Raw genomic sequence first — 26,728 nt, 5'->3', positions numbered from 1 at the left:
CATATGTTTATAGAAGATAAGGTGGTGGCTCAGGCTGTTGTACAACTTGTCAGTGGAAGCAATAGGTCCAGCCTCTTGCTAAGCCCAGTGCCGTTGGATATGTTTTAGTTTTCCTTTCCCTTCCACTGCTTCCTCATGCTATCAAGGTCAGAATTGCCAGTAGTAGAGTTTCCTGCAATTTGTCCACCTTTGGAACTGTGTCTAAATGCATTTAAAAGAATTGCCTACATTTCAAGGTCACAGGAAGCACGGTGAGTCTTATGTTTAGTAGGAGTTTTGGGTAGCACAGTGCTACTAAGCTATTCCAAATAGTTTGAAAATGTTTTTCATTCTCAGACTGACCCAGCAGATACCTGCATTAGTAAACTGCCTTCCAAAGTCAAAGGCTTGTGAAGAAGTACATTTAAGCTAACTATTAAATCTTCATGCTTCTTACAGTTATGAATTAGTCACTGGGAATGGTGGACTCAGTTTATCTTTTACCTGCTCTCACTTGATAGAAGCTTTTATAAGCTGTTATAATAGAACAAAATGCAAGCTAGTCAGTATTTAAGATGCCCAAGCCAGAAAGAGGCCTCTACCTTCAAGTACCTTCTAATGTATGATTCAACATCAACACAAATATTTTGTTGACAAACTATACTGAGACTGAAAATAGAAGCCACACTTATTTTGGTGTCACTGAAGTAGTATAAACATCAAATCCTTTTTGCTTTTCTCACTGGAAGCAAACTTGAACACATACTGTATAAAATACAGTATGGATATCTTGTATAAAATATGCTGATTTAAAAGATTAATTAGAAAGTGAAATATGACATTTTCCCCAAAATGTTACGGTAATTTAACTATATGTTCGTTCTCTGAAATAATTTGCTATGAATTTGCAGCAAAATCTAAATGCTTCTGTATTATTAGGTAAGCAGACTTAAAGCCATTTCCAGGAAGATGTTACATTAAAGGCTCTTCATTTAATGCATTAAGGGCAACTATAGCAAAGGGATATAAGGGAAAATAGTAGTCATGTAGTTATGATTTAATGACAGTCAATTTCCATTTGAAGTGATCTTGCTTTTTAAAACTAAGCCCAGTTGTTAAGGCTTCCAGATTGATGTCCTTGGCCATGACAGTTTTGCTAACTTGAAACCTTCAGCCACTGTTTGGGTCTCTCCCCTAGTTTCAGTTCAAAATGGAAGTTCTGATGTTCAGCGCTGATGAATGTGCATCACATGGCACAGGGCATGCCTTCCTGCATTGTATTCATCTGTCCATCTATCTATCTATCTGCATTTTAGCAGAGGCTATTTGTTTAACTCTGCTATTACAGTGATTGTATCATGAGCACCCACAGCACTGAGAGAAATTACAGAAATCTGGCTCTGTGTTTTAAAGAACTGAGTCTCTCGTTTCCAGTGCAGAAAAAGAACTGAACCCTAAAATGATTTCTTGGTTTTTGACTTCAACTTATAGATTAATATTAGACACCCAAGACACTCTTTAAAATGCAAGTTCCAAGTCTGAATGAGATTAAATAGCTGTTGTGGGGTACTTTTAAAAAAACCTAGATGCTTGCATAACAGAAAAACTCAAGTCCTTATTAAGCCATGTCATTTTATCCATATTTACGTTTTATCTACCTGTGGCTTTCTTTCTTTCCACTCTCATACTTAACATGGACTTTAAGTGAAAAATACCACTGAAATGTAACATTGCCATTTTGGCTAACATCTTTTTGTCTACTGTAAGGTTTTCTGATTTAAAAATTCTAACAATATTTTAAAAGTAAAACTCAAACCAATATTATTTTACAGATCTTCTTTTGGACTGTACATTGAAAACTGGATAAATACTTTCTTCTGGGGTGTTTTTATAATAAAGGAATGAGATATTCCTTCTTTTATCATCAAAGGGAATAAATTAATATTGGTAAGATAAGAAACTTTCATGTATTCTGATGCATCTCTGGCCTGGAGATACCTGGGACTCAGGAGACTTAGAGAGCAGCTGGGCTAGCAGAACTCATATTTCATACTAGAATCTGTCAGATAACAAGCAAAAAGATGGAAGCATGGATATGCATCAACCAGAAGGGTTTTGTTGAATCAAGGAGGAACTTAGAGATCCAGCAATACTTAGTTTCTCCAGTGAAGGAACATTTTGAGCACCTAAGTGAAGAAATGTTGACAGAACCAGATAGCCTTCACCAGAGAGTTCTAAAGGCAGTCAAATAAGAAAAATAAGTTAATATTAACTGATTACTTATCTCTCTTGTTAGCCCATACTCTAGAAGTATAGAAGCTGGGAAAAGTGACAATGCTTATTAAAAGATAACAGGAAGAGTCTTAGAATAAATCTGATTTCTGAAGCAAGTTAACAAAAATCTGATCAAGTATAGAAATAATTTATGCAAGAAAATAAAGCATCTATGTGGTTCTTGCAGAGGACTCACAGCTGTTCATTGTAGTCAGTAAGCATATGGATAAACTTCAGGCCAGCTGATATATCTAAATTTCACGAAAAGCTTTAGACTAAGTTATTTATCACAGGTTCTTCAAGAAATTGAGCTGACAAGGAATAAAAATGGGAGCTAGTACCATTATATAAATCAATTATGTCCCCCCACCTTTTGAATGTTGTGTCAATTTTGATATGATCAGCTCATCTCAGAGAGATATATTGGAAGTAGAAAAGGATTGAGAAAAGGGCAATAAAGTGGATCAAGACTTCTGTATGAGAAGAGATTAAGAACAGAAAAGGCTCCTCATCTTGCTCTTGGATGAGGAGGGGTGTGATCTGTTTTTGCAGTCATGAATGGCATGGAAAATGTGCATAGAAATGACTATTAGTGTATCTCACAAGCCAAGCATTAATAGCTTGCTTAAGTTGAATGCAAGTATATTCAAATGCAAAACTCTGATGCAGATGAGACCAGTGTAACCAGCTTCAGAGAACAGTTGTGTCACTTCACAGAAGTCCATCAACAGCTATTAAATACAAATAAGGTGGGCAAACTGGTTCAGGATGGTCATTTTCTTGCACACCACAGGAATTCAGGGGAGTATACCAATGGATGCATCACCCTGCCCCTGCTGTACCCATGTATTTTTTCCTGAGAATCTTCTCTGGTCACCTTAGAGACCATATGCTTATTTTTATATTTGCACCGGAATATGAAAGTTAAAAAAAAAAAGGTAGATATTAGACGAAAGGGGAAGTAATAAACACAAGGGAAAGGTATCAGTAAAACATGGGAAATAGATGTGTGACAGAGCAAAAAAAGATACAGATGGGCAGAAGGCAAGATTGTGGCAGGAAATGGAGTGAAAAACTGGGAGAGGAGAATTGGCAAAAAGGGGAAAAGGTTAAATATACACAAAGGAAAATAGGGGGCTTCAAAGCAAGGTGAATGAATACATGATAATGGAAGCAGGAGAAAATCCTGTATATCTGAATAGTGGAGATTCATGGTAGCGGGCAAAAGGCTTTATTACTTTTTCTTTTTAATAACATGCAGAGTCTTTGCAGGTGACCTGGATATGGTAGCACATTATGCATGCCATAATAAGAGACTATGACTCTTTGGTGATTGCTTTCTCGTGTGCTCAGGGGCCTAATCTCCAGTCAGGGCAATTCATTTATATGCAGCGGACTCCACTTGTAGAATGATGTCAATCAAGCAGCTGTGTTTCTGGACAACTAGAGACACTTCTGAAGTTCAGATTCTGCCAAATTTAATAAGACAGTGTCAAATGTATTCAGATCAAAGCTGCTTACTTTTAATCTTTCTGTTTCTAGATTTAACATGAGTCTCAGGACAGAGTAGCTCATCTGAAAACAAAAATGCCTTGTATCTCTTTGCATGGGGTAAATCCTTACCAAATTGTCTTTAATAAAACCTTGCATTTTAGATATGAGAAGGACCTTTATTCTAAAATTCTTATTAACTTTAATTCTTACATTACTTGCTCTTCACGTTACCAAAGTTTATAAGGGAATAGTCCTTATTGCCATGTAAAGTTCTTCACAGTTTACTGTCAACTGCTATCAGAAGTCAACATAAGAAGCTTTCTAACGTATGGGAGAAAGAAGTTCCCACGTGATAAAATTATATTCCTCTACTAAAGTTAATGGACTAGGCTAATTAACAGTAATTGAAGGTGCAATGTCAGTATACTTTTCCTTTTTACAGATCAGTCATTTGCCTTGATATAGGACTCTTTATGCAAATATGGAAACATGATTCATTACTATGAATTATTTTAAAAAGAGCTTGAAAGATAAACTTTCAGCAGAATGTCTAAAGCAGACAAGAAATGAGCAAATTGGTTTCAAGAACGCAGGGTTCCGTAAATTAGGGCAATAATGTGCAAGCAATTATACACCAAATATGCTAGAGATGCATTTCCTACCCACTGTGCAAATGCCCTTAAATGCAACTACGCACACACCTTGCCAGTAAAATTTGCCAGTGCTTATGCAGAAAATGCCAGAACAGAAGTTTGACAGGTTATGAACAAGGTAAGTTAAGGGAAAAACATCTGAGAGGCCAGAAGTTTTGCTTTAATCTTAGCAATGTCCATGTTTGCTAACAGATATCCCAGATATCAGAAGTTTCGAGACTTGCCTGTCTAAGGAAATAGGCAAATATTCAATATTCATTCAGTGGTTTCTGCATAGTCCAGTCAGCAGACATCCTGCAATGGTGTCTGCTAACACCCTCCTGTGAAATAAATTGAAATAAAACAACCCAAATAAAGCAGGGCATATTATTTCTCCTGAGAGTAATATTATAATTTTTATAAGAGTGATTATTTTAATTAACTGTTCATGTTGTGACTTTTTCCCTCCCTTTTCCTTCCTGATGACCTAATCATCAGACAATATTTTAAATGGCATTCTTAAATATACAGTGTTAAAATTCAATACTAGCATCAAGACAGAAGTCTGCATGCTTTACAGCATTTTCAACATAAATTTACAATAGTAACAGTGTAGACTCCTGAGGGAAGGAACTCAATAAAAAGAGCAGTCTAGAAATGTGGCTAACAGACTGGTTGTGCATATTGACATTCGTATCATATTCAAGTTAATGGGCAAAAGTACACAATTTCCTGCAGGAAAAGACAGCAGAGTCAGTGTCAGTGTCAAATTCCCAATGTTAATTAGGAAAAAAACATCTGCAGTTATTTGGAAATAGAAGTAATCAAACTTAATTATGGAAATTTATTTAAAATTAGACTTTTTGTATATTTTACCATGCTTTGCTCTATCAAAGAACTGCTAGTAGAATGGCAGAGAAGGAAAGGGAAATAGCTGGTCATTTTTTGCAGTCGAACATCATCGGCAAAAATGTTAGTCATGTTTTCTTAAGTTTTGTAAGTTGCCAATACATGACTACAAAGCTACAATGTTAAAATTCACCTTTAAAGCCTCCCCCAAGTTCTGCTAATTTTACTAAAAATATTAAAGTATATTATCTCTGCACAGAACCTCACGTGAGCCTTTTTGATATGCATACTGTGATTTAGAAAGGAAGCAAAAATTTAAATATAAAATAAAATTAATTTAAATATAAAATATAAAATATAAAATTTAAATATAAAATAAAAAAGGTATATTTGTTAATAAATATTCTCTGCACTTTCGAGTACTATATCTGAGATATGGACTAGAAACATAAAGTTGAAAAGTTAGTCTCTTTTGTTTCCCTCAGTCCATGAAGTAGATATTTAAACCTACAGATTTTGGACCATTTTCTCTACGTACACCCTCCTATCACAGCACCCTAAGCCTGACTTTTGATCACAGGGAAAATTAAAGAAATACCTCTGAATATTTGTAAGCACAGGAAAAGAATTGAAGAGTTCATGTGGCAGCACCAATAGTCTAATCCTGCAGGAGCCACTGTGTATCCAGGTAAAAGGATCCTACTCACAGATCCTACATACCTTGAGCCTCTCCAGATACATCTGCCATTCCAGTTAGCTGAGCATGTTAAATGAGCAGGTCAAGGGGAGTCACTCAAGAATTCGAAACCTCCGGGAGCACTGGCCTTCCTTGTGTCCGATTCAGTCTTACTGTGGCAATTCAGTGCTTCACAAAAGGGTGAAAATACATCAAAAGTCTATTGATACATAGAGAATAAAAAAAAAAAAAAAATCCTAAGCCCAAATATGCCCTTGCAGGTTACCAACAGAAGCCCTGAAGCACGGTATTAATACAATAGAAGTATGGTACAAACAAGATGGACATACAGTTGATGCCTTTTCCTGGTCTTAAAATCAAGAGGCATACACAGTTAGAAGGGGAAAAGGGATTTTACCTTGGTATTTATTTTAAGGATCCTTAGGTGCACCACATCCAGGTCAAATGCACCGAAATGCACCCCGCCAAATGCACGCCCCAAAAGATCTGGTATAACATTATAGGCTTTACTAATTAGCATATCCATCAAAGATTCCCCAATGAGAGGCTCAAGTGAGCCCTCCCTCCCCAAGGAACCTTCCCCTGGATGGTTCTATCTTGGTTTACAGAATATGTTCTGAAGAGGCCCTTGGGGTCTGGGGCACACTGATCCCCAGCTACGAAGCTTCTAAAATGTTTAGTCTCTCAGCTTGACAAACAAGTCCAAGAATGTAGGCAAAAGCACTAAGAATACAGAAGTTGTAAAAAAGGTATAATGGGTATAAAAGAAAAGGCAAAAAATCTTCATAGCATCACAGCAATCCTCCTTTTTAAATTCCACTTAGAAATATTCAACATTTACACACCAAATCTCATATCCCAACCTTGATTTTTTACTTGAAAATCACACTCAGCTGCCATATGATTTCTTCCATTCATTTTTCAAACAACATTTTAAAACACTGTAAATCCCTTTCCCCTACTGTCTGACTGGCTAAGTCCAAAGTTTCTCCCCTTTCATGATTAGGAAATATCCTCTCTTTCTAATGTGCAAATATACATTAGGTGCACATCTGTGGTACTGAATTTAAAAGCAGCCCTTGCCAAAAAGAGGAATATGAATAATATTTTGGATGGCAGTATTGGCATAGAATTCTATATTCAATAATTTCATGGAATATTTTCAAGGTAAACATTGCTTATAGCTTTGTTGCCTTGCAAATATTTGTGAAGGCAGTAGAGTTGGAAAAATTCATAGGGAACATCTCTGCTCATTTTTCTCTAAAAGCTGATGCTTCTATTCTATATATACAATTCTGATTTCACTATTGTATGAGAAGACAATATTGTAGTAAATGTGATAGTTAGTTTTGAGGTTTTTCTGTAGCTACCTAAGTTTGTCACAACACATGGTTAAAATTTCATTACTAAATTAGGGTAGTTAATTTAGGTAAGTTTGCAGTTTTCAAATAATTATATTGTCTTCCAGAGTTTTTTCTTCTCTTGAGTAGCAGCTATACAATCCTTCTAATCCACTTTCTGCTGTCTGTGGAAAATCTACCTGTCTCCAGCAAAGTGTTCCTCATTTTGTGTGTATCACAGCATTTGTTTATCTTTCATTTGTGAGTTAAGTGACAGAACTGAACAATGTGTCTTCTTGACTAACAAGGATGTGAGTTAAGGATGTAGTGATGTAGTGAAATACCAGGTTCTGCGTATAAATCATCAGTGCTAGCTTTGATAGCTGTGGTGGGCTTACAAATGAGCAGGTTGTACCTCTCCATCTATATCATTGTGTTTATTGTTCTCATAATTAAATTTGATTTTTATTTGAGATCATTGCTATCCAGTATTTTGCCTGTAATGCCTTATTTGATAGACTTCAATGTCTTTCAAAATTATATAAGTAGCTGCTTTTTATCATAGCAAATCAGATCAATTCGGTGCAATCTAGTTGACATGACTCATAAAAATGCAGCCTGACAAAGCTCTCTTCTCTTTCCTGAAGACTGGCACTGCTATAATTTCGTACACATTTTCTGCATTTTCCAGTTAGGAACACCCACCTTTACTCTAAAACGGGTATTTGAAAGATCTCTAACCATAACTGAACTTTTTGAGTGCAGTTTTCCTTTTCTATATGCATATACATGCATGTGTGTATGTCTTGTGTGCAAGATTTCAGTTTTCACAAAGCTCTGAGTGCCTGTGAATCACAGAAGCCTTCACTGTCTTCATGGTTTAAGTGGAAACACTTAAATTAATTCTAAGGTAAACCTAAATTTCCAAAAGAAATTAACTTCTTTTTAAATCTAAGGTAAGTTGGCTCTTCTAAAAGAGTTCAGATGTCTGTTGTCTGGATAACAGAAGGCAAAGTCATTTAAACATTATAATCTAATCATTCTAAACTGGAGTCCAGGTCAGGAAATTTCTGAATTTCTGTTCTTATAAGTGCTATCAATTACTGCCTTTTTCTATCCTTGTCTTAAAGACAGGTCTCTGGTAACATTTCTTCACTGTGCTAGAGTGTCCTTGGATTTCAGTGTTAAACACAAAGGCCTGGTAAATCAGGTTTCTTTCTGGAGATGCATTTTGCACAGATGCACTGCCCAGTCAAACTTAGAGAATGACCATCTTCCGTACATACAGTTGCGTGATTCCACCAACATCCTTCTTTTCACTTTGCTCCTCCTTTTTACTCCTGCCATGCATGTATGTGAAGTCAAATAGAGTACATGTATTCCCCTGAGTGTCTCCCAGATTAGACCTGAACTTAATCTGGTTCTTTTCTTTTGTGAATATTACAGTGAACATCAAAATTTACCAAAATATTCCTGCTTACAGAATGTGCCCCACACATTCTTACCCAAAAATCACAGCTTTGTGAGTGTTGACCTCTGCAGATTGCCAGCATGGGAATTAAATATACCACATAGGACCTGACTGTGACTGGTACTGTGCAGAATCACATTGATTTCTCATGGTGAGAAAAAGAAGAGTGAGATGCAAATAATGTGTTTCTGTATGTAGCAGTGTTACATGGTTGTTGTCATTTCACGCCTGATCTCTAACTGCAATAAGAGAAAACCTCTTTTTATTTCTCAGGAATCCAGGAAATGGTACAATTCCAGTGTTCTAATTGCATTTCAAATTCTCCTTGCACAATACTTAAGTGAAAAAGATGAAATAGAGGCAAGGGAAAAAGAATTTAGAATTCAAGATATGTGGTCTGACAGAGCCTAGAAATTATATGCACAGTCATTAGCCACCTGTCTGGGTAATTTGTCTAAGTATTGTTTGAGTCATTATGTTCAAGGCTAGTTTTCAATCACGTGCTACAAGGACTTCAATACTTACCACCTTCTCAACACAGGCAAAATTTGCTGATAATAAAGTCAGAAAAGATGTAGCAGCTGGTCTCCTGTGCTTTGTTGCCTGTGTTTTTAAAGCCATATTATCAAGGTAATGCTCCCTACAAGATAAGAAGATAAATAATTTGAGTGAATAAGCCTTTTTTATGGAACTCCTGTATAACTGGACCAACATGCTTTCTTGAATAAGGAACTGTGGATTTAAACTGCAAAAGTAAAACCACTCTTTTTTTTTTTATTTATTTAAGTGACATCTATGATTTTAGCCATATGTAACCCTTCACAAAGTCGGTAGCATAGTCCAGATTATCTAAACGTCTTTATTAGTTTACCAAGAGGAGCTAAATGATATTTTTATTTTCCTTTGTGCTCATTTGATTGCATATACTTGCTGTTTTGGTCACTTTAGACACAACATTCAGAAGGTTGGTCTTTCACTTTTAGCAAATTCAGAAGATCCAAGACATAATCAGAGAGAATTCTTGAGGTTATATCAGTCTCTTTTCCAAACCAAGTAAATCTTTAAGTGTTATTTCACTAAAACAGGAAATTATGAATTAGATGTGTGTACACAGTCAGAGAGCAAGTTAGCAATACTTAATATACTTGTAAAACTCCTCATTCCCTCTCAGTTGTATTTTGTTTTAGTATAAGAGCTTTCTGAAATGTTTTGGTCTCTCTTCTCTTCCCTAGACATTAATTTGCTGGCTTATCCCAAGCTATCCAATTCCAGCATCCCCATAATAACCTTTAAGGACCCTGTTTTTCCCTTATCTCCTCTGCAAAAACTCCTTATGTTCCAAATGACAACACAATCACCCTGGACTAACCCAGCATAACTCTCCTGTGAGTCCTGTGCTCTACCTTTTAACGGAGTTCATCTAGAGCCGAATCCCTCATCTTTTTCAGAGCTTCCCCAAAATGCCTATATTTCATGGACAAGAGCAAAAAAGTATCATCCACAGTTCTTGCATCCCCTGCTTCAATTTCCACAAAAATCTACCAAAACAATACTGTGAAGTGACACTCTAACAGCCAGCAAAGGACACAATATGAAGGAAGTGGACAGTAGGGCAATTTACATTCTAATTGATTTTCCTGTTCTTTCCCAGTAGACAGTAAAGAGTGTTTGTACATAAATGTCTGGAATTTAATGCTGTACATACAGCTCTGGACTTCTTACATAGTGTAACAGACCTGTTTCAATAATTTGTATTGTTCAGAAGAAACTATCAATAGCTACAGCCAAAAGGAGAATACTCAAAATAGTTCAAATGCAAAAATACACCAGGCAGAAGCAGGGATTGGTTACCCAAGAAAATTTTAGAGTCATTGTCCATTGTTCAGAGCTGAAACTGGGAAAGCCGAAGCTCAGCTGGAGTTGAAGCTCCAAGGGTTTAGTTAGAGCAGAAGGATGCAGTCTTTTCTTGGAGGAACATGATAAGAAAATAAAAGGCAACAGACACTGGACACATAAATACAAGGACACATAGCTATGAAAATCATCTCATATAGGTACAGTTTAACCAGAGAAATTCTGAAATCTCCATCCTCAGTGGACTGGACTGGACACATCACTAAGCAATCTGCCCTAATATGACATTCTGTGAAGAGCAATTTGGATCACCTAAAATGAAATTAGTTTGTGATTTTATAATTTTATTTTTCATAAATGACTGTAATTTTTGGTCTTTATTTTCATGTTCCCTGGGGTATCACTGAAGAAGCCAGTGTCCATACCAATGGAAGGTAACTGCTGAATACCTACTAAAGACTTTAGATGAATTCCCAGTGAAAATAAATATTTTCAAATTCATACATTGCAACTTCTATGATATTTTGAATATTTAGAGTAGAAATATTACAAAAAACTCACAACCCCCCACCAACAAATTTAAAATTTAAGATTTCTTTTCTACTTGGGCAGCTGTATTATTCTTTGCCCAGCTTTCCTTAACACACTGAATTACTTCAGTCATTTTGGTAGGAGTCATTCAGCATTATGGCAGGAGGAAATCCATCTTGGATGCAGTATATCAATAATATTATTTTTCCTTAGTACTTTACAGTGTATATTTCCAAGAAAAGGAAAAAAAACTTTCTTTCAAGAAAATAACATAATTTCTTTGCATGTCAGTCAATCAATATCATGCATCCTAAAGCACTTTCAAAAGATGATTTAATAAGGCTAGGGCAATTTATCACAGTTAAGTCCCATAAGTTGCTATTCAAAAAAACTCTCATTGACTTTATGTTGAGTCACTACTCTATGAGGCTTTGCTGCTATGCCTGCTGTGCTTTTGAACAGCCAGCCATGGTGTTTAAGAAATCTCCTTTGCGTCATTGGACTTGATATTTTTCCTGGGAGTTAAAAAGGATTATTTTGTGATTTAAGCTTGAAGTTTCATTCCATTTCTTTGAAAACAATTTGCCTGATTGTTTCTTTATAATTATTTAAAAAGATGAGAGATTGAAGTTAAATTAATTTTTGTATTTTACTTTCTACTAATTCTTCTCTACTGTATATATTCCTTGTTTTGAGTGATCAGACTTGTAATAGAGTAAAGGTTGGATGAGCTGAGAAAGTAGAAATGCACCACAACTCAACAGCTGGAAACTTTGCATTAATTTCCTAATTGTACAAAATTAAAGATCAGTTTCTAAAATCAGATTTTGTGGTTGTTGTTGGGTTGTTTTGGTTTTCTTTTTTTTTTTTTTTTTTTTTTGAGAGGAATATCAATTTAAAAAAAGAAAAAGTTAAAAAAAAATGACAGAATGGTAGTCCTTTCCAACATCCAAGCCCTAGCAGTAAGAGAGAAATACACTCTTGTTTCTTTCTGCTTAGTGAGATGTTCCCACTCCTAAGAGCTTTAAAGAATTATGGAGAGAACAGAAAATGGATTTTTTTTTTTTATTATTATTCTTGCCTAGATTTCATTCTGGTTAATTTTATGGATATCTTTCTAATATTAACATAAGTTGACTATGTACTGCTATGTGAGTGGTCTTGACTTACAACAGTTTTAAGGGTTGCCAACTTTTCACTTGAAATAATAACAAATTATGTGCTACAGATAAATTAGTTCAGATTCAGAAAGGAAACAATGTGTGCATTTACATTGTAGAGTTGCTCTGATATTTTTCTTTAAATTTGGAAAGACAATTTACTGGCAATCTATTTCTACATTTGTGTTTCTAAATAGGAATAAGAAAGTTAAATATTTTTAAATCATGACCTCCCAAAAAAGAAACAAACAAGAAAACAACAAAAACTAAAGAACTAAATCAAAACAAAACACACAAAAAAGCCAACAAAAAAAAGCCCACAAAAAAAACAACAAAAGAAAACAAAACCCAAAAAACCTCACATATAAAGTTCTATTCTACCACTGAGTTCAACATTTTATTAAGTTAAACCAGCCAATTTGCCCAAATGTGTATGTAGTTTGAACTGTTTATAAATATCTCATAATAAAAGCAAATGGCATAGCTAGTCTATTAAAAATAGCAGGCACTACTGATCACTACTAATTGCTATGTTTACATTCTAAGTGTCAGAATGATCATGCAATTTTCCCTCTTTACCTTTCCTTTCTTTCCTCTTGCCTTTATCTAATAGATATTTAAAAATGCAACTGATAAGAAAAGTACCATTTTACATTTTTCAGTCACAAGTTTTTAAAGTTATTATAAGTCTTTAAAGTTAATATGAACTGAAAATGTAGAAGAGCAAAAAATTGTTAATCAATTCTGTAGTTCATAATGCTAAGAATTTAAATTTAATTGCTATTGATGTCAATAGTGCAATATCCACACTCCACAACTCAAAGGCAGTAAATAGGGACAGAGTATTTTATGCTGCTTCTATCTCCCTAACTGTAATTATCTCGAGCAGTATCTAGATTTTTTTCTTCATCGCATATTTTTTTCATAAGTGAAATAGCAGTAACTTTGAAAATCTAATGTACATTTATTTTCTTCATTATAAAATAGAAAGCCTATTATATGAGTAGTGTAATGTACAAATCTTCTGCAATTTGATCATTATATGGCTTTCTGTATTTTCTATCATATCCTATAAAATAAGATGGAAATTGCAGTAGTGTTAGATTGACTTAAATTAGCCAAGACTGGTAATAACGATCACTCTTACTTCTTCTCTGCAAGTCAGCAAGTGATGATTGAAACTTGCTGCTATTACTCTTATTTGCAAGTTATTTGAAGAATTATCTAAAAAGGAATATCAGGGCATCTTTTGAGTTTACTCCAAAACAGACCTCTTGTTGCTTTCATATTTTAGGTTTTCAGCCACGTATATAAACCATTTTTATTAATGGAAGCTGACATATAAACGTAATAAAACCTTCATCTTAAAACAACAGAGGACATTTTTGTTGTTTTTAATTTTTCAGATGATATGAAAAATATTTTATTGATTTATTTAAATGTTATTCTGCCAGGAAACAGAATTGGCTTTCTACAAAGAGCATAAAGCTCTGTCTCATAGTAAATGTCTCATAGTAAGTTAATTTTTTCAAACAATATGGGTCTTTTTTCATTTGTCTCCCGTTTAATGGTGTTATTTATATTAACTTTATTACAATCTCAATGTCCTCATTTGTTTTTTTCACTGCCACTTTCTAAGTAGAGGAGTAAATGTATGTCAAATTTTCTCTTTTATTTTAAACTCATTGTTTGCCTTTTATTCTACTTTTCCTGAGGATTCTTTATTTATGTCTTTAGTGGCTGAATACTCTCTAACTCCATTGAAGTAGGCAGGAATTAGTATTTAATAATTGGTAAAATCAAGTGGTTTCTGGAGAAAAAGCAAAAAACCTCAATGCAAGGAAAGTAGAAAAGCGAGTCAAATAAAAGCTGGAAAATTATCTGTGCACTGAGTAGACAATATCTGATTTATTTCTGTTGTGATTTGAACAAGTATCAATTTTAGTACCTATGTGTATTTTTGACACTATTTTGCTTAATTTTTTACCCTTATTCTCCTCACTTACAGATGCTACCGTAACCTGATAGTAATATTTAGTCTTTTTTTTTTTCTCAGCAGGCAAGAATGTTTTGTTTCAACTCTCAAATATCTGGGCAAATGTTTGCTTTTATCCAACCTACAGAAAACCAGAAAAACTTCAGAGACAACCATAAAGAGGGAGAAGTCATTAAATTTCGCAGAGTCATGGAGCTGGGAGGGATAGGCTCATCTTCACATCTAAGACAGAATCGTTAAAACCAACCTCATGCAATAATTTTATTTGTTCTCTTCCACCTTGAGTCATAATTCATCTTATATTTTGGTGACTGTTGATTTATGTTTGAGTTTTTTAGGTCTATGGCTCTGAGACAAGCTAAGTCTGCAGCAGCAGTTTTCAAAGAGACTATTATCACACCTGGTTTACAACAGGCCTTTTTCCATTAAATATTTTTATGTGAGAACACTAATAGGTATTTTCTGAATATAGAAGTTTTTCTGGATTATCAGAAATTTTTTTTTTTTCCATTTCAGTATTATTTGAACTAGCATATGAAGTTTAACAACTTAAACGAACAGGATGGTTTGTGGTATTTATTAAGGCTGAAATAATTTCTCATGAATGAAAATCATGCTTGTGTTCTGCTAAATTATTTAAATTTGTTCTCAGTACCAATATAGCACATGGATTTTTTTTAACGTGTAGTCCAGTTGGTATGTGATCTGGGGACAGACCTGTGAGTGGCTGCAATCTTCCAGACAATCTCTTTATCTGGGAATGACACGGTATACATATTTTGCAGGAGATAACTTTGAAAATAGGAGAGGTAGCATATTTGTAGTTACCTAAGGTTAAAAATAAAAGAGTTCTTTTGGCGTGGAAAAAAAAAGGGGAAGGAAAGAGATGTCATAGTTAAAGGTGAGATGTACCTCAGTGCCCACTGCCGTTCATTCCAAACAGCTGAACGGCTGAACCTATGTAACCTGGGTTAAAAACCCACTATTTTTCAACAGTAATTGGAAGTCCCAAATACATTTGAATACCTTAAGTTCTGTGGCCAGCCATTTGGAAAATTGTCCCAAAAGAGTTCTTCTTGAGAACTCCACTGCTGTTCACACTAAGGTCCACAGCAATCTGAGAGAAGTACAGAATCAACAAAGCTGGTAGACAATTATACTCTAGTCTTATCCTTCCCTTGTTACTGTCAGCAATTTTCCTGTTTGCTTCCAAAGACAGTATGCCTGGCTTTTGTTTATGCTTTTGTCGGTGCCTTCAAAATTGTATTCCTCTACTTCTTTACTGGGCTATCATCCTAGGCATTTAATATCTTGTAAAATAGTGTTTGTGCAAGTTGTGTTGTTGTTTAAAGATAGTCTGTTCACAGCTGGTTGCTCTGCTGTTATCACCTGAGTATCTTTTGGACTTTTTCTTATCTGCCTGTTTCTTTCTTCGATGACTACTTATAAACAATGCCAGTATAATTGCGTGTTCAGATAACCTATTATGCTCTACATGACCTGTATCTATGGCTTGGTCACATAACCCTTGAATTTCTCTAATAATACACAATAAAGGAAATCTGTAGTGCAGCATTAGTATTCTTCATTCCTCAAGCAGAGAGGTCTTAGAAGCTTCTTTTTAAACATCCTGTCTAACAAGAACTTGTGGGTACTGAATCAGTGTAAAAGCACTGGGAAGTCCACCAGAGACTTCGTTAATGCTAGCTTCTTTTACCAAGGAGGTCATGTATGCCCCAGGAGTGTTAGAAGCACATCATTTTCTTGTTCTAAACCCCAGCATTATTAAACTCTGGTTTTTCTGTGTATACTTCTGTATATTTGGGCTTCCTAGGTTAGTAACTAGGATTTTTCGGGACAGAATGCGCTGCCTTGCTATCAACCTCTATATTTCCATAAACACAACAGTGAGAGCAAAGTAAAGATTAATTTATTAGAAAATTATTTATTTGAGAAGTTGTTGACTTTCAAACACACAGAGACAAATTGAAGTCCCTATTCTTGTTTGTCTTTTTACATTCCACAAAGCTGAAAGATGATAAAGACATGTTTATTTTCATCTTTATTTTCATCATTATATGATTCTATGATTATCAGAAAAGATCTTACTGTTGCTAAATCCAAATCTCATTGCAAAATCCATCCTTAGTCCTCCTATTCCCTAATACAGAAAGACAAATACAGCTAAAAGTAAAAAAATCTTTGCAAAAATGCAAAAATTGAAAACAAATATTCAATTTTAATTCATGCTGTCCATCCTTTCTGCAATGTGTTTAGTTTATTTCATGCTCTTGGAGCAGTAATTTTCTAGTTTTCCAAAGTTACTGCCTATTTTCCAGTTGACACTTAGGGCTCCACTCTGGTCTGACTAAAACAAGGATAAAATACTACAGTAAATCTGGATTGGTAGGTGGATCAAGCTTTTCTTTCAGTGTCTATTCCTATTTATTAATATGTGAAACATCAGCTATACCTTCAATCTAAGTACATTGTTAGGCATTGAATTTGAGTTTTGTTCATCTTTTAACTCTGTTTGATATATATAGAAAATTTGATTACTTGACCCTTCAATGAGAATGCACTGTTATTTATCCTGACAGATAAAGAATTTTGTTTCCTTTCTCTCATTCTGCATAGCAGGGGTCCTGGGCATATACTTGAAATACCCTACAAATAAAAATCACTGTCAGACTTGAAGTCAGCCAGTTTTTCTATTGATTACTATATCCTGCAGCTACCTGTGCAACTAGTTGAAAACAATATGGATTACCGGTTAGATATTTAAGATAATAGTTACTTTTTTTTAAATGAAGTATATTTTTTCTATTAAAGAAGTAAACTACCAAGTACCATCCGTATGCAATCGTTGGCCTATCATTAGCTTACAAATAAAACAAAAGGAAAAAAACCTATAATGACATAGAGAAAAGCTGTCTTCTTGATACAATAGAATTTGCATTACATTCCAAAGAAAATCTAAGGGATTATATAGGGATACAAAATAATCTCTGATTGTACATCCAGACTCTACTATGATATTTCATTCTTAGGTCAGATCTCAGAAGCAAGTAGTGCATCAGATGTTCTGACTATACGTTCTTCTGTTATTATAACATGAACCTGAATGTATTCTTCCTTCAACTTCCTTTTTTATAATGCCTTTGGTAGAACCTTTAGCTGATTCTAAAAGAGACATAATAGATCTTGACACTGGAAAAGGAATATGTTTTTAATTTCATAGGTGTTTTATTGTACTTAATTTATTTAATTCATTTATTATATTAAAGTGACTTCTAACACAGAAAATAGCATTAATTTAAACTCTAGCTTTTCTGATTTTTTTTGAAAGTTTGAACTAAGATCAGGATCTGGATCTAGATTTTGGCTGTTTTTTGTTTAGTAATTAGAATGAAGTCCTGGAAACAAATCTTCTTGAACATGGGAAAATTCAGATTTAATCCATGTCTTTGCAAGATAATACCTCTCTTTGTGGGCTTAAAATGTGGAAAATAAAATGGTAATATACAGATTTGTATGTCAGAAAGCTGTAGAAATTACAAGATAATGGAGTCTACCTGACTTTAAGTTGCATTTTTAATCATAAGCATGAACATTGTTTTGAACTGTGCAAACTGAATTTTATGTGCATTTTGAAAATGTGCATAGTTTCTTGTCAACAAGATCAATGAAGTGCTGTCCAAATTGTTCATCCATTACTTAGCCTTCCTAGTGTCAGCATTACTGTCAGCTTTAGTTAGAGAACTTCATTTATTTAAAATTTCTTTCACTGTGGGAAGGATGAGGAAGTGAATCATGTCTCAATAATGGGAATCTGGAAGGGGAAGGCATTGTCTTGTGTATTGAATTAACAACCACAAGGTACTAGGTCATTTTGAGGTTTGCATTTGAGGCAGAAGCTTTGTCCCAAATGATTCTGACCAGAATAGTCTTAAATGTCCAGGTCTCACCAAAATTAATGGACATTAGACTGTATACCTGGTAGTTCAAAAATAATGTAGGTAAGGCTTATCTAGTTGCTTTTCTTCTTTGTGAGAAGCATACGGTTGAAAAAAACATTCTTCCACTCCATGTGGAATGTGAATTGTTTTTTGAAATTATCTCTTAGCATAACTATCTGTTATACTATAGCATGACTGAAATGCTTTGACACTCAGTCAGCCCCACAGACATATTATGAAATGTGCTGTACTAGTGCGTAAAAATCCCGCCTCTTCCAGTTTCTTACATGACTAGAAACAGCAAAAGGGAATAGCAGCAAGACAGGCAAACAAAGACATTTGCATGAGAAAATTATAGTCTTCATCCATTGACAGATACAGAAAAATTCAGAATCCCAAGCTGATTAACACTCAGTGTAAACCGCTCTTGGATAATAGAGAAAAGCTTTATTTATGTAGTTAGGTTAGGAGCAGCTGCCACTTCCAGCCACTCTGTACCACAACTCTCTCCTGTTCCAGCCAGTAAGCCCAAGGACATGGGGTCTCCACTGAGGCTGAGGAACCAGCTGCCACTTTTCTGTTTGCAGGTTCAACCACTAGTAAACTGCAGAATGTGTCCCAGAGAGCAATAATAGCTGTGCACTAATATAGTGCATACTTCAGATGCAGTGAAGCTGAGAATCACGTACTGAAATACCGCTGTAGTTAGTTCTTGAATGGTCTCAAATTGTTGAATCTAATAGTACATTTTTCACTCACTTATTTGGCTCATACTCTTTTTGACGTGAACAGTGAATAGTGGCTCTCAGTTTTGATCTTATTTTTCAGTTAGTGTTTGTAGGATGGTGGATAATCTTTCATTATATTCAGATATATCTGTATAGTTTCCTTGGCTTTGCAAGGTTTTCACGAATGTTATTGTTTACCCCAGTGTTGGTAACCTTGGATTTAATATTTAAACCAAAGAAATTGCCAAAGTGCTCTGAACCCAAAGGTGATATGCAGGTTTTATGCCCTGCTTTGCTGCTGCGCTAAAGATCTAAATGACCACGTGCTTTGTGTTAGTTTGGGGATTCTTGCTTGGGAGGAGTTCTCGGATTCAGTGACAGTTTAGAAACAGACAATTATACTGAAAGAGTGACCTGTTGAAATATAAATGGGGAAAGTGCCTGGTAGGAACATGCAAATATTGTGTTTGCGTCCACCAAACAACACAGAACTAACTTTCACTTTTGTCTCTCTCTACTGTTGGCTGCTAAGACTCACATAAATCAGTTTAATCAGTCACTAGAAAGAACAACTTAAAAAAAGTAGAAGGCAGGTTTCTGAAAGCCCTGTCCTCTTTTCATCAGACAAGTCACTAGCCAATGTCCATGCTGGGAAGACAATATAGGTCATGTCCCTACAACTTGGTTCTTCTGCCTGTCCAAAATAACAATTCCAACAGTCCAGGATTAGCACTTTTGTTTGTTTGTTTGTTTGTTTTGGGGGATGGCATTTGATCTGATGAGGTTATTATGCACTAGTTAGGCATTTGGGGGATTCCCAAGGAGCTTTTCTGTCTCCATCAAATATGTGTTATTGTGATGGGGTTATTTATCTGTCTCATAGCAGTTTACAGCTCCCTGAAATAGTGTCAGAATTTTAGTCCAAAGGTGATACAACCTCAAGGCAAGCCCAGCTTCTTGAGGTACCTGTCAGAACTAACTTTTAGTGTTGTCCCAGCTTAATTACTATAGCATCCCTGATTAACTCTGTGCCACCACCAGTGAACTCTGAAGTGAGTGCTTACTGGAGTCAGGGAAATTTAGAAGCTACCAGACGTAAATTTAGCTGATGGGCAGGGTCACTTCAGAAAATTTTAAAAAGCATTAATGATGATATGAAATTTCTGGCAAAGCCTTTTAGTTAAAATATATTTAAATTAGATTTTGGCAAAGACTTTATGTAACTAGTTGTGGGTTCTTTAGTAATAGGTGCCATATAAGGCATCATGTGACTTCAAGCACCTTTTGCTTGTTTCTCTGCTTGTTGCCCTCTTTTTCAGCCAATTCATTTATGTGGTATGTGATAAACTGTATTCAGGAACAGAATTTAAAATTATGTTCATTACTTTTTTTCTGCCACTGTTCAAATAATGTCAGTTTGATAATCTGTTATTCTCCTGTCTCCACAAATGCTATTGAAGAGGGCATAAGGCATTGGAGATTGGCAAGGTGGATAGAAAAGTGGGAGAAGGAATGGGAGCTGTAAAATCTGTCTTAGCTACCAAAGCAAATGTGTACAATCTTTTATCCTTGTCAGACAAGTACTGCATGGCTGGTCATCTATCTAGCTGAAATCTGCAAAACCATTATGCATTTTTCAGCCTTTTTACCTTCTTTACCTTCTTTTCTTTTCAACAAACTCTTGCTACCCCCCTTTCTTCCTTCCTGCTCCCACCCTAAATGTATTCTGTCTTTTTCAGGGAGTACATTGTTAAAGATTTATAAGTAGTGAATGAGGCTCTCCGCTGTCTTATGAAGGACATTTTTCTCAAGTAAATTGACACGTTCACTTCTGAAGGGCATTCAGTTAAACAGTTGCATAAAAACATGCTCTGTCTCCCTGCCTTTTAGCCTGAGCCAGACACTAAGTCATTCTCATCTCTTATAAACTACCTTCAAACAGGCAAGAAAATGAATGTATTTGGAGTGAAACTGAAAATACTACAGAATGTCCTCAGGTTGATCAGAAGTGATCCAGGACATTAGATTTCAGGATTATTTTCAAGTTTACAGACATATTCTAGCACAAGTATTCTTTGCTCATGAACAAAAGACAAAGTGACAATGAGTGGAAGCCTAGTTCTAGAGAAGGCTGAACTGGAAATTCACTTCATGGCTGCATTTTTAGTCAGAAAAATCAAAGAAATTAAAATGTGGGTTCTAAAATACAGTTAGGAGATAAATCCTTTTCCTATTCCAATAATATTTGTATGAGAAAGAAGGAATGAGATACAGCGGTAGAGGACCAGAGGAGAAGACAGCAGAAGACTTCCATCCTTCAGACAAAAATTAATGAATCATCAGCTGTACTGTATAAATTCTTTCAGGTGGTTAACAATTACTAAAATCAATAACATTGCAATGTAAATTAATAACTTTATAATATTTCCTTACCATGTTGACTTTTTTCTTCCGTCATCTAGGAAACATGTCGCTCCTTGAAAAACTCCTGTCTTAAGTAATAGTAGGTGAGGCTAATAATGCTCTTTATTTTGCTTCTCTACAGGGTTTCCTGTACAGATGAATGACTCGGATCATTCTCTATTCGAGCATTCTTTTCAAGGATGCATGCAGAGTATTCATGTTGATGATCAGCTGGTGGATTTGCATGCAGTGGAGCAAGGCAAGCTGGGAAGCTTTGCCAATGTCACCATTGACATGTGTGCCATTATTGACAGGTAAGTTGTGGAGAGATCACCCATACTCTGATACACTGATATGTCCTTCATATTCTGAAAATATACACTGATCCAGAGAAGATGGTCTTGACACTGCCAGTGATCATGTCAAGGTGGCCCTACCTTTTTATGAGTGGGAACCATGCTTAGATGATGCAGATGATGGCTTTAAATTGTAGACTGTGTAGGGTGCAGTGGAAAGCAACTCTCAAATCTCCCCACTTACCAGCAGAGGAGGAGGTGAAAAATTCTCATAAGCCAGGCTCAGCCTATATGTCAATGATACGGCTGCCTTGAATAGAGGAAACTCCTCACACATTTTGTCTGTTTCTTAGATGACTCTGATGGAGACCTATTTGCAACTAGAAGTTGTGGCTCCTGGCTGCAGCCCCTTCTGGCTTCCCTGTGTTCCTCAGAGAACTAAACCAGGTCCACAAGCTTGCACATCAGTGATGTAATAAATGCTCAAACTTAACTAAAATAATGCTTACTGGGTTTGGTTTTTTCCAGTCTGAGAAGAGTAACTGAGAATTAGGGCAGCCTTTCACTTTGGCACTACCTTTTAAGCCACTTACCTGTATTTATTTTATGTTGCTTCTGATTAATGGCTTCTTTGTTGGTGGAAAAAAGACAATACTAGGAAAGACAGAAAGAACAAGTAGCCCAAATCCTGCATACAGGCAGCTTGGCTTATCATGAAAATTACCTGTACATTAAAGCCATTGCAAGCCTGCTGGAAAGCTGAAAATGGGTTTTTCAAATAGTGCTCTGAAAGAAGCAAAGAGTACTAGATCACAGAACCCTAGAATAATTCTGGTAACAACCAACTACTGGAGTTCATGCCACCGTCTAAATGCAGGGCCAACTTCAAAGCTACATCGGGTTACTCAGGGCCATGTCCACTTGAGCTTTGTATATCTCAAGGATAGAAATTCTACTGGCTCAGTGATTTGGGAAACCATCAGCAAATATCTGCATAGTTACGGTAAAGAAATTCATGTGCTTTTCAATTCCTATTTTAATTTAAGAGACTCTCAAAGAGATAGATGCTAGTGTGAAAAAACCAAAATACAACATGCTGCTTTGGTCTTGCAAAATGCCTTCTGTTCCTGAAATGTAGGCATCCATTTGCACTAAATGAGTTGTGGTAGGTTGACCGTGGCTGGCAGCCAAACACCCACCCTACCTTTAGCTCTCTTCCTTCTCCTGAGGGATGGGGAGAAAAACAGAAGAAAGGGAAAAAGACCGGTGGATTAAGAAGGCAATTTAATAAGAAAAGCTGCACATGCAAGCAAAGCAAAACCAGAAATTTGTTCACTACTTTGCATCAGTAAGCAAATGTCCAGCTGCTGTCAGGAAAGCAGGGCCTCAGCACATGTAGTGTTTGTTTTGGAAGAGAAACTCCATAACACTGAATACACTCCTTTCCTCGTCCATTCCCTGAATTTTTATTGCTGGGCATGATGTTGTACAGTATGGGCTTTCCCATGATCGGTTTGGCTCAGCTACCCCAGCTATGTCCTTGTCTAACCTTTACCCACCCCTCCTCCTGGTCTTTAAGGGGAAGGGTATGGAGAGAAGCCTTGATGCTTCTGGACAAGTGCTGTCCAGCAGCAGCCAAACAGTGGTCTGGTACCAGCATGGTTTTAGCCACAGCTGGGAAACACAATGCCTGTGGACTGCTGGGAAGAAGATTAATTGAGTAATTCCATCCCAGCCAGACCCAGTATACCACTGTAGTAACCTCAGTGTTAAAGGACATGCTTTGTGGTGTACCAGTGAGGTGCTCTGGCAAGTCAGGCATTTTATATTGATTCTCCTCATGGACCTGTTGAAGGTTGAAGTCATAATGAAAAGAGCATGTGACAAGCTGCTGTCATAGGGATGAAGTTTGTTCTGTCTTCTCACATACATCTGAAATTAAAAAGAACTTCTGTGGTCAGTATTTGTCAGTTTGAATTACTTGATTTTATTTTGAATATTTGGGTTTGGAAATGTAAACTGACTTGAAAGAAAGGACATGAAGATACAGCTATTTAAGTCTCTGCCTTTCCTCCAATGGATGAATTTAAGCTTATGCAACGATTTGTATTTATCTCAATGATTGAACCCACTTATGCAAGTTTCTACTAAAAATAATGCCATTATTATAGGGAAATTAATAAGAATTAAGGTTTCGAAATGTATTGTAATGTAATTACAAGTAACTTACAATGTAAGCTAATTAGCATCAGAGCTTTACAATACATTTATGAAATACAAGACTTAAGGTTTCCTATATGTAAAGCAGCTTATTTTGGAAGTTAACTTCTTATCGAACTTACTGTTTAGAAGCTATTTTATTTTATAACACATAATATACATTCAAATAGTTCATATATTATAATGCCACATGCCACATAAAAATAATATATAGTGGCCTTTTATAATATGAAAATATTATAAATATATTATGCTTTCTATATTTTTGTGTATTATATATTAGGTTTATTATATATTTATATAAACATCTGTATTCATAACAGAGTTTGGCATAAATAAAAGTGTTTTATCTATGCTTCCATATGTATGTTTTCTTTATATAAGAGAACATGTTCTCACTCTGTTTCTCTCTTCTGCCACCTTGGATGTTGATATCATCCTCGTAAAAATTAAAGCTGTATGTCTCACATTTATGGGTTTTAAGCACAGGAAGATAATGTTGCAAGCAGAGCAGCAATTGAATAGTCACAGGAAATTAGAATAGTATCAAAAGAAGTTTCTTGGGTTGGCGTTGTTTTTTTCAATGATTGAGATGTAATCAAGTTTGTTGTTTTCCCATGATCGAGTTTATTTCTCCTTAATTTGCCCTTTAGAACAAACCCTTTGGCTGTGTAGTAACAATGCCAATATTTAGGCTGGATTTTCATGGCTGTGTTATTAGCATCCGCAAATAAGGGTTTGCAAGCACTTCTGCTACAATATGCCATTATATATAACATATGTGGCTTTCTTTCAAGGAATCCAAGTACCATGTGTGCTCTGTATCATCTCAATTTCACTTCCTTTGAAAGGGGAAGATACTTGTGGCTTGTCATCGTGGGATCCTCCTGCTTTTTTAAACTAGTTTGGATCTGAATCATAAAGGCTTCAGCCATGATCATCAACATGGAAATTGCTCTCATAGCCACACTTCAGTAAAGACCCCGACTGGGCAACAAGATAAGCTGTCACATTGAATGATTCTTAATGCAGGCTTCAGCCATTTGGTTCAGGGCACAAAAGGTGAAGTTGTAAATGTTGGCATTTTTCATCATTAGTCAGAGTGGTTAGTGAGGAGGGGAAAGTTTTCTCCATAAGAACATAACAAAAGGTACTGAGGGTTTGTTGAGTTCTTGGGCTGCACCTGCCTGAGGGTAACTGCTTCCAAAGTCCCAGGTTCTGCCGAGCTAAATGCTGGCCTGATATGGAAAAGGTTTCTGCATTTTGTTTCCAGCAGTTTTGAAAAATGTGAAAGGAATAGTCATGTTAGAGTATTATGCTTGTACTTGGGACACCCAAGTGTTAAAACAGTGCCTTTTTATTTTGTCTCCCCTTCCTCACATGAGCATTTTTTTATTGTAAAGATTGCAAGCTGAGATCTAATTACAGGGGAACACCAAAGCTAAGGAACATTCTCTTTTTACCAGTGATTAAATAGTATAAATGCATATAATTTCATGCAGGTATGTATAATTACAGGCCGTGAAAATGCTACTAAGAAAAAAAAAATAATCATCCCTATTTCTGTCTCTTAATGACCTATAATTGCATTAGGAAAGGAAGTTGCATTGTTGCCACAGTGATCCACGTGCTGCGTTGCTTGTGGCAGCACAGGTCCCTATGCACCTTCTTTTACTTAACATTAACAACCTAACCTGTTGTTACAGTCCAGATGGTACTGTTGTACTTTCAGATTCAAGCACAGAACTTTGAATGGAAATTATTACTCACAACTAATTTATCCCAGCAGTCTCGGAGAATTCTAAAGCTTTCCTTACTTTATTATGGCTGGAATTATGGATTTTAATCACAAAATCACAATGAGGAAACACTAAAATGATTTCAAAATACAGTGTCAAATCTGCCATTGGAGATTACACTGCACATAAGCCAATTTTAATGAAAATTTCTGTGTGCCATGTGAAAAAATGGGGGTGGAAATGAAAAATTTTCATGTAGCTGTTTCTGGTATTTTATGAATGTGTAAACAGTGTGATTCCCTCTGTAACAGAGTGAGATGAATTAGATGCCAGTTTTTGAGAATAATTTCACATTAAAGATTAATTTAAGTAATCAGATACGTGCAGGAGAACATTTCTGGATGATTATTGCTTACCTGCTGTGGGGATACATTCTGTATGACAGAGTGCCAGCATTTGGCTTTAATCCCATAGAGCAACATTCTGTAAACTATGGGATTGCCAATCATAGTTTGAAGTAATTCATCCAAATAACAAAGCACAGCGAGCATATTGGTACATAAAGATGGCCACTGTATTACTGGCAGCAAGACAAAATTTCTTTGGTGTTAAAATTCCTAATTGCAAATAGTATTAAATTCTTAATTTCTGGATCTTTACACAGACATTAGAATTCTGCCCTTCCTCACTCTTCTTCGCCTCCCTCTGCCAGTTCAGTAGTGAGACAGACAAGCAGACATCATCCAGCAGTTTCTGCATGAGGAGCAGATGATATAAGAATGTCCTGGCTGGAAGCAAACCCTGCTTTGCCATTATTTCCAACACAAATTCACAAAAAGGAAGTTATATATGACTGGGAAAGGACTGACACTATACCATGGCTTCAACCTGCAGATATTCCTGGCCATATGGCTGGAAGACACTTCCTGCATGTGCCTTCTCACTCTCCTCTTCTCCCCAGGTCTCTTTGTAACCATACAAACTTTTTATGTGGAAGTGGAGGTGAAAGCTGCCTTTCAATGAGAGAGATTCAAGTGCATTTACATAATAATCCGTCTCAGTCCAGAAAAGTGACTTTGTAGGCAGAGATTATACCTCAGTTGACA

At 35.8% G+C, this 26,728-nt stretch overlaps 1 protein-coding gene across 1 annotated transcript in view; it reads left to right on the top strand.

Moving 5' to 3' along the window:
• CNTNAP2 (contactin associated protein 2) overlaps positions 1-26,728 on the top strand; it is a gene marked incomplete at its 5' end in the record, with an annotated part of 1,036,243 nt that overhangs the window by 612,541 nt on the left and 396,974 nt on the right. The window contains one exon of the mRNA XM_082287522.1: positions 21,510-21,681. Coding sequence (XP_082143648.1) covers positions 21,510-21,681 — 172 coding nt within the window. The remainder of the gene's footprint in view (positions 1-21,509; positions 21,682-26,728) is intronic.

This window comes from Coloeus monedula (assembly GCF_965178545.1).
Source record: "Coloeus monedula genome assembly, chromosome: 1".
Taxonomy (NCBI): Eukaryota; Metazoa; Chordata; class Aves; order Passeriformes; family Corvidae; genus Coloeus; species Coloeus monedula.
The sequence above is the reverse complement of the archived record's forward strand: the minus strand, read 5'-3'. Positions and strand labels throughout refer to the sequence as shown.